The 11,918-nt window shown below is 29.7% G+C and overlaps 1 protein-coding gene across 1 annotated transcript; it reads right to left on the reverse strand.

The window, feature by feature from the left end:
* LOC108852285 (uncharacterized) lies at positions 1 to 1,109 on the reverse strand. The gene is made up of 3 exons (XM_018625791.2): positions 980 to 1,109; positions 741 to 846; positions 1 to 444 (listed from the first exon to the last, which is right to left on the reverse strand). Exons 1-3 carry the CDS (start codon positions 1,013 to 1,015, stop codon positions 299 to 301), a joined length of 288 nt encoding a protein of 95 aa, XP_018481293.1. The 5' UTR covers positions 1,016 to 1,109; the 3' UTR covers positions 1 to 298.
* Between the last annotated feature and the right edge of the window lie 10,809 nt (positions 1,110 to 11,918).

Consider the following 11,918-nt stretch of genomic DNA (forward strand, 5'->3'; position numbering starts at 1 on the left):
TAAATAAACGTTTTATGTGGATATACATACATGATACATTCATATAACTAAAACGCCACACGACCGGTCGATGTATGAGCGTCCGTTTTCTATCATTTTTATTATACAAAAGCAATGTGGACCACGTACGTATAACGTACCAAGAGGAGCGTAATCACTCCTTTTTGCCTTTCTTATTGCATGGACAGATGAGAATATAGAAGAAAATGGTATACATATAACATGCATGAAATCGCTTTCATGAGATTCATGAATATAAAACCTATATAAGGTTCTTGAGATCTAACGAACATCGCGATCAGTCGTCGGATTCTTTAGATGAGTCCGATATTATCTTCTGGATCAACTGGTTTGTCTCTTCTTCCGACATTTGCTCTTGTTTGCTTTGCCTCTCTTCGTAGGCCTTGAAGAACTCCTTGTTCTCTTTCTCCAGCTCCTTCCAAACTGTAAAACAGTCAATTTATTATGGGGAAATAGATTGAGAATTAAACTATTGCAAAATCCATTCGAAGATATACAGGTTGCAGGTAAGAACTATTTTTTATTTTCTATGTACACAAATAGTTTTTTTTTTTTTGGTTAAAGGCACTCTAGTACTAGTCTTTGAAATACACATGAGCACTTTCAGTATTAATGCAAAACATCCAAATATCGATCAATCACGAAAAACATATATGTAGGTATGCTATTTGGCAAATTCTACATGATGGTAGAATTAAGAAGAGAAGAGAGTGGGAAACCAGTAGAGGTGATGACAGGAGTGATATTTGCATGCTTAGAGAGAGCTTCCACGCACTCTTCTTTGTTCATGTTGAAGATTAAACATTTCTCTATCATGTGGTGCACCTGTACATATATATATATATATAAATGCATGATCCAAAGATATTAGATATAAATAAAACACAAATAGAATCATTCATCGATTCTTTGTGAAGAAGAGTGCATATGGAGTTCTTGAATCATAAAAACGTATTACCATGTGAATGTAGGAAGCAGAAGAAGAATCAGCCATTGGTAATAGAAACCCTAGAATCAACACTACAACTCAAAAGAGTGCCTTCTCTAAGAGCCACTTGTGGAGATAAAGACGCTCATATATAGAAGAAGATCACCCAAAAAAACAAGAAGACAAAAGAGTGTATAGTTGAAAGATGATGTGTATCCATGGGCCAGAAGCCCCACGTGGGAGATTGATCATAATTGGCTGAGAAAGGATTGGAGGAGATTTGTTTTTTTTTTAGCAACAGATCTTAAAATTCATTGGAGGAGATTTTGTAAAATCACCCTTTCTCGCTTCTCCTTTTGTTTTTCTTATTTCCATCCCACGCTTTATCCACGTGATTCATGGCCCACTCTCTTTACTATTTATTGTAAAAGTACACTTTAGTCATAATAATTTTCATAATCTTCTAGATATCTATATTTTTGATTAAAAAAAACTAAATAACCTTTGATCAAAAAAAAAAACCTCTAAATAACCTTGGGGTCAAGGTTAGTGACTTGGATGACCATTTGCTAACTAATCCATGATGTAAATTTCTCAATCAATGTTTAAATCTATGAACACCCATTTAAGTAATACACTTTCATGAAAATATAGCTCTACACTAATAAAGCATTCAATATATTTATTGTTTGTAATAGGTATGAAATAATCAAAACATCAAACATTTGTATCTAGAGGGTGTAGATGCTTATCTCGTTATTACTAATGAAAATGTATATTACAAACAATAAATATATTATTTTGTTTATCAATTTTTGGTTTTACCAATAAAGTTTCACTACTCGATCATATTTGTACATTTTATCTGATGCTCTAGTTTTAAAGACAAGTGCATTCACTATACTCTAAAACATCAATTTTCCAAAATCTAAAACATCAGCCGAGAGTATAAATTAGCCAAAAAATATTTTAACATCAGTTTTCATCGGCTAAGTATATAAAGCATTTGTAAAATTCATTTAATATTATATCAAACACCTCTAGTTCTAGATATGATTAGCAAGATCAAATATATCAATAAGCAAGGATCACTGTAATCTAATTCCTAAACATCATGAATAAATTACATTTAACCACCCTTATCCCCCTAATATAAAATCTCAAATCAAACAACTCGCTAGTATTCATGATAACACATACAGCCATGAGAATAACGTGCATATCGAAAAAATAGAAGGGGGTTAACAAAACAAGTAAAAGAAATTAAGAACGTTCGCTATGTATACAGGTCTAAAGACAAGTAACATATATTCCACTAGCTGCAAAAAAAAAAATCATTAAGATCTCTCTTATCAAAGTTCAAAAAAAAAAAAAGATCTCTCTTATCCTTCTTTTTTTAACACCATCCAATATAAGATATCTATGTTACAACAATAATACTGACCAGTTTCAGAAAAAAAAACAATGATATTCAGCTTTCTACATGTTCAGTTGATTAGTTTACGTTTTGGCTTAATTGAGATCCATACTACTCCAATTATTTTATATATGTACAGATTTCTTATAAATACTATTCATAAAATATCCATTGGGATATAGTATACCGTCAGTCTATGACATGTTGTAGTGTAAGGCGATGATGGAAAGCAAAAAAAGAAGCAAATTGATCAATAGTTTTTTTGGTTGGGTAAGGTGGAAGAGGCAGATTAAAGTTTTTGATTGGAAACCAATGGGCTGTTGACATGTCACGCACAATAATCAACATTGTGATCAAATAATCGCAAACGTGAGAACCAGCTGGATGACGTGGCGCAAATGGACATGGAAGAGAGAACGTTACGTAAATAAGTCACAGACAAACACATTTAGATTTGAGGGGACGTTTTTGTCAAGATGTAAGGTTTCGGAAAGATCCATAATACTCAAGACGTTTAATTAAACTAAACACTGCATGTGGACCTCTCAGAGCGAGTCCTGAAACAGCAACTATTCTCTCGAATCAATTTTTCAAAAAAAAAAAAAACTTTTCTTTCGAATCGTATTCAGAACTCTATTCATCACATTCTTTCTCATCACTTTGTCGCCAGCAATATTACAAACAAGACCCCTATTCTCTCTCATCCACTTATTCTTTTGACCTAGCTACTTCCTTATCCAACTATTACCATACATCATGATATCATTGTCATTTGAATCTATATAAGTGGGGTAAATATATAAAAGGTTACCAAATAGTTAACTAAATAGAACCCCGGTAAAAACTATCTTAAATCTTGAATAAACAAAGAAAGAAAGAAAAGAAGAAACCCAAGCAAGGCAAACATAATAGGATCATATCCATTTGAATATCCATATGATTCATTTTTAAACCCCTTAATAGCTAATTAGTTAGGATTAGCTTGAGCAGGGTGCAATATAATAAGCCTTGAAAATAAAAAACAAATGAAAACAAATACTAGTGAACAAATTAGCTCAAAGGTGAACAAGTTAGCTTGATCATGTTCACCTTTGAGCTAATTTTGGGATTCAAATCAATTCAATTTTTTGGATCGCGCATAATCTCTAACTACATGTTTTTATCTACTAAAAACTATAAAACTCATATCCTAATCCAATACATCAAGAATTATTGATTTCTCTACACCCATTTTTGAATCTCTACCGTTTGACTGTTCTCTCGAGGATATAATTTGGTAGGGTTTCGGATTAGATCCTAGGCATAGGCGTTTGGGTACCCATTCGGGTATAGATCGGTTCTTTCGGATATCGGGTCTTTTCGGTTTTGAAACTAAGCCCCATTCGGGTATTATAAAATTCCAGGTCGGGTTCGAGTCAGATCCTCCCGGGTTCGGGTGAGTTCGGTTCTCATGCATAAAAACCTGAAAATAACCAAATAACCAAAGTATCTAAAACGGGTTCAGTTATTTATACCCAAAGTAACCAAAATACCCGATTCAATTCAAATTTTTGTATCCAAATTACTCAAAAATAACCAAAAATATCTATTCTACACAGTTTTTGGGTAAATTTTTATCCAAACTATCATATTTTATCCAAAAACACTCAAAAGTACTGAAAATAACTACTATAGTTAACTTATAATATTAATTTAAAATATTAAAATAATTATAAATATAATTATAACATATATTTTTAGACATATGTTCATGTTTTTGATATCTTCGGGTATTCATTCGGTTCTCGGTTCGGATCGGGTTTGGGACCGGTTCTTCGGATATAACAATTCAAAACCCATTCGGATATTTATCCCCTGTCTGATCGGGTTCGGTACCCTGATTTTCGGGTCGGTTTCGGGTCCGTACTTTGGGTTCGGATATTATGCCCATGCCTATTAGATCCTATTAAGTCATCCAAAAAATGAAATATCACTTGACACGAGACAGCCTACATAGATAACAGTTGCAAATAGGGATAAACGTGGTGCAGTAGAGTCATATTATTGCCTTAACTCAATTTTCAAATCAAAAGCTCTTTAAAAGCAAACCAGACTTGTCGCAAAGACAAGTGGAGATTCTATTGACCATAGCCACCCACTCAAGGTCAATAGAGCAGTTTCAAATTTTGTATTGTTTTGTTAGTGTATGGTGTGATTGAGTTTCATATACCCAACGAGAGCATGCCGTATCAGCAAAACGGAATAAGTTTGTTGTATTTTTTCCTTTGAGCCAAAACAAGTAAAAGACGTATGATATGATATTATAGGGACACTCGGGAAGAGGACAGAGGTATTCAATTATTTTAAGGTCTGGTTTCATATATATTCTCACGCATCTGAGCTATTTGGTTGTACTAATCAGATCACGAGTAAAAAGAAAGATTTGGTTCAATAGTTTGTATCAACCCTTTGGGTTTAAAATGGCAAATACTAATATATATTTATAATGCTGAAGTATAGTTAAAATATAGTACCAAATAACAGAAAATGAAAATGGAACAAAAAGATTTTATATTTTAGTTACACTAAAAAAAAGAGTTATTCCTTGTGTTTTGTACTATATACACAAATTGTTCAAGCTACGGAACAAAACCTACGGCTCCACTCATATAGTGGATCCAAATTTATGTTCTGATTCGATAGTTTGACGTAGATTTACGAAACTCTTACTATTTTGAAAATACGTATCCTACCATATACATATACCACTATAAATCACCACTAATTGTTAAGTTAGATTGAGAAGTTCTATATCAAGATCCGGGATGGGAGTTTGAGCACAGATTTGTGATCGAACTGCGCCATGTGTTGCGTCGTCGAGACCAAAAAAAAAATCGTGGACCTTGATAGTATCTCGTTCTTTTTCTTGTGCCTCCAAGAGATTGCAGCTGTAGTCGCCGCATTTGCATGTTGTAACCGTCATACGTTCAGCCATTGAGTCCCATATTTTAGTTAAACGCCTACAGTAGTTTTCAATATAGGATCTTTATTGTCGACAACTTACAAGAGAAGCACGAAATTTTTGGTATCGAGTTCCGCGTTTTAGTGCAAATTGTTGTTTGATGTGATCCCAGAGATCCTTGACATGTTCATTATGAGAGATATTTGAGCGTAGTTTTGTTTCGACGGTTTGCTTGATCCATGTAACGAGAAGATGATTATTGGCCATCCAATCTTCATAGTCGGGAGAGTCGGTGTCTGGTTTTGGTATACTAATGTGAACTTCTTTCGTGCGCTCAGAGCAACACATAAGTCTTGTGTCCATTCATCAAGTTTGTCCATTGAGAAAAGGCTGAGAAATAACTGCTCCAGGTTTATCGCTAGCTGTCAAGTCATATGGAGATATTGTTCGTCGTGTCGTTGAAAGAGTTCCTGCCATGGTCGAGTAAGTCGAGTTCGAAGGTTGAAAGAATCGGTTTCGTGAGTCGAGGTCTGGGAGTCATGATCAATCTTGAAAAGAATTTGCAAGAGAGATTGTTTGTTTTAGGTTCGTGGCTCTGATACTATGAGAAGTTTTATAATCGATAATCGGTTTCTGTGTTATTGATTCATGACCATAAGGTCTTCTTATATACAAACTAGGGGTGGGCGTTCGGGTACCCGTTCGGGTTCAGATCGGGTATTTCGGATTTTCGGGTATTTCGGTATAGGGATATAGAACCCGTTTGGGTATTTCTGTACTTCGGGTCGGGTTCGGGTATTTTTAGTTCGGGTTCGGTTATTTCGGATCGGGTTCGGATATTTAGATTTTAGAAGAAATAAAAATAAAATTTTCAATTTTTTAAGTTTCTTGTATTTTTTTTTGAAACAGTTTCTTGTATTTAAAATTATAGATTTCACTTAACTGATCTTTCTATTTTTTATAGATTGAATGATTAATAGATTTGGAGATAACATTTCAAAAAGTAAAAATATTAATTTGGCTATTGTTTTTAAACTTTGGATGTAACTTTTGTTAATACATGAAACAAAAAGTTTGACATGCATTTTAAATAGATATCAAATTATTTTCTTCATAATTATATATATACTATATGATCTTAAAGTATGTGTGACATCAATATAAATATTTAAAATAAAATGAAAGATGTAAATTAGAAAAATAAGGGTAAGTATACATATGTTCGGTTATCTTCGGATATCCATTCGGATTCGGGTATTACCCGTTCGGGTTCGGATATCCAATCTCTCCTAACTTAATATCCGTTCGGGTATTTTGCTACTTCGGTTCGGATTTCGGTTTGGGTTTTTCGGGTCGGGTTCGAGTGCCACTTCGGATATCGGGTAAAGTGCCCACCCCTAATACAAACCTTTATCCTACTCATAATGGTATAAGGAAATCTATTACATTCGAGATAAGGAAATATCTATTCCTAAGTCGGTTAGGATAACCCTTATAGATCGAATTCCAACATAAAACCAATTAGTTATAAATGGATTAGTCATCTTATATTCTACAAAGGATTCATTTTAATTACCAATATGGAAGATTTAGTCTCTAATAAACCCTCTCAAGATGATGGCTATTTGAATATTAATTTTGGAATATTTGGATAATGATCAATGGGTCAACTTTGAATTGAATTGATGTGGATCGGATTGAATTATTTGGATTGAGCTCTAATACCGTACTAAGTTAGATAATTTTCCAACACAAAATTAACTGGTTATATAAGTAGATTGATATATATTAGTATCTTATATATTATTAAAGATTCATTCCAACTATAGATGTGATAGATTTAGTCTCTAGAGTCGTGTCTCCTATACAAGTAACCCCCACGTCACCTATTACTTTTTAGGCCCCAATTTACAGATTTTGGAGCTTCATTGTAAAAATTGTATATTATTTTAGTTCTGATTCTAGATATAAATCTTCTATCAGTTTTTTGCATTAAATTTTCTGAAAATACTAGATATATGTTTTTCTGTCTTTACACAAAATATAATATATGTTCAGCATATATGAAAGTTAAATATATTATACACTGAATAACCAGTCTTTTATAAAACAACATTTATATTTATAAAGTAATTATTAATCTAAATTATTTTTATATTTAATTATTGCAAAAGAGCATTTAAAATTGTCTTAGGGTCCGACTCGTTCAAATGCAGCAGTTGTGGTTGCGAATGCGGGAGTTAGCGGATCTGGGTGATTGTGGTTTCAAGCGTTATATAGCGTTTTGTATGACTGACATAACGTTTAAAAATGATTGCGTTTGCGGAATATTTGTGATTAGTTGATTATGACATATTGTAGCGGTTTATAATAAATTACTAATATAAACATATTATAACATTATAAAAATATAAAAGCATACTATTCTGATAAAATATGATAATTATTAATGTAATATGATTAATAATAATATTATGTTTATTTATTTAATTTTTAATTAGTTGAAAGTTATAATTTTAATATTTTTTTGAATATCTATACTAAAACTTTTTTTAAAAATATTTTTTTTTGTTTCATATATGTGTATATCTTTATATATGTATGTATATTAATTTTTTAAAAAATTCTAATGAATAGCTAGTTTAAAATTTCATAAAACAAAATATGATATTTTGTGAATTTAAATTAATATATAAAATGTGTTTGTTTTTTATTTATAATATTTACATTTTTTATTTTTATTTATAATATTTAAATTTTTATTTTTATTTTTAGTTTAAAATATTTAGAAAAAAATAATTTAATATTTTTATCTACCTGCAACCGTCCACAGCCACAAACGCTATCTGGAATCAGTTTTTGATTTTAAGAGATTCAGAGCGGTTTGAAGCGATTTGTAATGGTTGGTATGATTGTTTTGAAACGTTTTCAACCGCTACCAACCACAAAAGCTTCGTTTGCGGATGATATCGGGAAATCAGTCAGACCCTTAGTCTCTAATACTAATACTAAAACAACATTTTTTCCTACATTGAATAGCCAGCCTTTTATAAAACAACATTTATATGAGAAATTGTTAAAAATACCATTTTCATAGTACAATTTTTCATGTTTACACTAACCACTTTTACCACTACTTTTAATGAGGGGTTTACATTTGAAGGTTTAGGATTTATGGTTTAGATTTGATGTTTTAGGGTTTAAGGTATATAGTTTAGGGTTTAGAGTTGAGGATTTAGGGTTTATAGTTTAGATTTCAGGGTTTAGGGTTTAGGATATTGAATTTAGGGCATATAGTTTAGAGTTTAAGGTTTAGAGTTCAAGATTTTGGATTTAGGGTTTAGAATTGGAGGTTTAGGATTTAGAATTTATGATTAGAATTTTGAAAAACATATAAAAATAAAGATATAAAAGTCTTTACCCTTTTAATAAATAATGTATTTTTGAAAATGTGTCTTTAGTATTGGTAAAAATGAATAATGATATTTTGAAAGTGGTATTTTTGAAAATTCCCCATTTATATTTATATAGTAATTATTTATCTAAGTTAGTTTCAGATTACATGAATGTTTAATCTACACGGTTTGCACGGCACTGTTAGTCTCTGATGCTAATAATATCTTCTTATTTTTTGTCAGAAAAAAAATGTATAGCTCCTCTCGTGTCATAGCGTAACACATTATCATCTTTTATTTTCTTTTTTAAGAAAAACACATTATCATCTTCAGGACCGGATCTAAAACATTTTAACTAGTTTTAGTTATTAAAAATACAATATGAAGACCACTCAGTCTCAGTAAATAATTTAAAATTTTGGAAACCAAAACAAATGTTTGATCCAGTGTGTCCTGAACCGATTTTGATCATCTCTGCTGAGTCATAATTTACAAGGCGGCTCTAATGCGAGGATGGGACACTGGTAATATACCATTTTTATTTGTAACGAATGTATTATCACACTTTTGTGTGTGTTCTAACTTCCAGATATATAAGACTTAAATGAATTGAATGTTTTGTTGCGTCTTTTTCAATTTCAAGATCTCTTATATCTTCTTCAAATGATATCTGACTGTTACACAAATGTGACTAAATATGAAACTAAATGGTGACATGGAAGTTATGGGATAATCCCTTGATAGCAGTTTAAAGAACTATAAAACAATAGTATTCCTTATCAAAATTGATAAGGAACAAAAGTAATAAATATTTTTTTTTTTTTGAAGATTACACCATAAATTTATTTTTGCTACGTTTAATTCTTTGTCATTTTTCAAAATTTAAAGAACTATAAAACAAAAGCATTCTTTATCAAAATTGATATGTACAAAAGTAATAAATATTTTTTTCATTTTTTTATTTTGTTCTTATTTATTCTTTTTCTACTTATTTTTATTTCTATTTTAATAGTCACTAGTTAGATTCTATTTACGATAAAAGTTGATTAATTGCATTAGTGCCAATGTCATCATTTTGTCGATAAAAGTTGATTAATTGCATTAGTGCCAACATCATCGTTTAAAAAAAAATGACTACCAAAACTTCCAAGAACATATATATATATAAATTTCAGTTAGATCTTATTAAATTTTCCAGTGCTTTGTTTTAGGGGTAGACGTTCGGATACATTTTCGGATTCGGTTCGGATCTGTTTGGATTTTGTGATTTTCAGAGTCAAAAATTTCAATCCCATTTAGATATTTCTAAATTTTGGTTCGGGTTTGGTTCAGATTTTTGCGAGTTTAGATAACCAATTACAAATTTTTTTTTTCAATAACATTTATTATATACTTTAAAGTTCTCAAACCTATAAATAAAATAATATAATATTATAAATTTGAATAATATATGTTAAAATACCTAAAATTAGAATATAAGTTAGTTTGGTTTGAATATTTGGTTAGAGAATCAATAGATATTTTAATTATTTTTCTGTTTTGAGAATACTTTAGGTATTTTTGACATTTAATTTTGATTATTTGTAAATATTTTCAAGTATTTTGGACAATTTAAAAGTATTGTATATTTTAGATATTTTTAATATACATTAAATCTAACAATAATCAATATAATTTAGGTGTATAAATCTATTTCGAATACATTCGGGTATTCAATATACTTCGGTTCAGATCAGATTCGGTTCCGGTCTTCTAAATACTAAAATTTTGAACTCATTCAAATATTTAATCAATTTTGGTTTATGCTCAGTATTGCTTTTTTAGATCGGATTCGGTTTGTTTTTTTAGATTCTAATTTTTTGTTCAGTCTTACTTTGATTGCTAAATAATTTAATGTACATAGCCCTACCTACACCCCTTTAATCCCTGTTATATACTTTTTATACAATGTTTAAGAAATTGTTAAACGGTAATTATAGTGTCCAGGCGTTGTCTTCACCAAACTTTTTCTAAAAAAGTACTCTACAAAAATCGGTTGCTTAAACCAAATTATAGTAGTCTAGTAGTAATTTTCCAAAGCTAAGTTCGTACACATATCGGTCCTGCGCTATGAACTATTTTTTTTTACTAATTTGTCAGTCTCGTCTTGAGTTTCAGCTCAAGCTCAAGCAATTAACATAGTAAGCCGTAATAAATGATTGATCCATTTTTTAATGTTAGTTGGAAGACATTCTAAATCCAGATCAAGCAGTATGATAACAAATTTATCTCCTATATGATTAATGGAGCATTGAAATATTTTTTGTACATCCTAATATATATTATTCTTTTTATTAAACTAACTACTAAATTGATTACTAGTGTATAAAAAACATTCTCAATTCTTTTCTTAAATAGAAGCTAGAATTACCTAATATGATTAACATATATATGACAATTAATGGTTATGAATAATAACTATTTGATAACAATTTTTGTATTCTCTCTCATTTTTTAATTTTATATTATTAAAATAAATTAGACAATCACATCAAAATTATAATAAAATTTTTAGATTTTTTCTTATATGCTACATTTTGAATTTTTGAAAATGACTTTAAATTATTAAAATTGTTAAAAATCCTACTTTGAAAATTTTGTGATCAATGAATGAATTTTGTTTTTGTTATAATAAGATACAAATGATCATAAAATCGTATGGATATGAATAATCATTTAATATATACTCATATATCAATATCATTTAAATTAAAATATGTACAATATAAAAAATACACAAATACATTAATTTTGAAATTTGCATTGAAAAACTATCACATCAAAAAAATTGGGATTAATGGTTTCAATTTTTTGTTACAGAAAATATACCAATGTTAATAAAACCATATGATAATAAATATTTATAGTGAAATATATTAAAAATCTTACTCAATATCATTCAAATTTAATTATATACCAGATAAAATAAATAAAATAATTATTTTGATTTACTTACGATAAAAATATTGTAAATAAACAAGAGGTGTTGTTTTGATTTATGTGATTATTCTAATCCTATATATATTAATTAAGAAACAAATGATTACTTTAGCAAGTGTAAGATCTTATTAATTAATATTTTTTTCAAAAATATTACAATAGATTGATACGTCAAAGATTTATTTAGAAATTATTAAAATCACCTAGCGAAAACATGGATTGCACAATAATTTTTTT

Source organism: Raphanus sativus, chromosome 4 (assembly GCF_000801105.2).
Source record: "Raphanus sativus cultivar WK10039 chromosome 4, ASM80110v3, whole genome shotgun sequence".
Classification (NCBI taxonomy): domain Eukaryota; kingdom Viridiplantae; phylum Streptophyta; class Magnoliopsida; order Brassicales; family Brassicaceae; genus Raphanus; species Raphanus sativus.

Excerpts from the sequence above, each read along its gene's own strand:
- LOC108852285 (XM_018625791.2), bottom strand. The coding sequence starts at position 1,015 with ATGGCTGATTCTTCTTCTGCTTCCTACATTCACATG. Across the intron at positions 847-979 it reads CTGCTTCCTACATTCACATG|GTGCACCACATGATAGAGAA; the intron begins GTAATACGTTTT and ends ATATATGTACAG. Across the intron at positions 445-740 it reads TCCTGTCATCACCTCTACTG|TTTGGAAGGAGCTGGAGAAA; the intron begins GTTTCCCACTCT and ends ACTGTTTTACAG.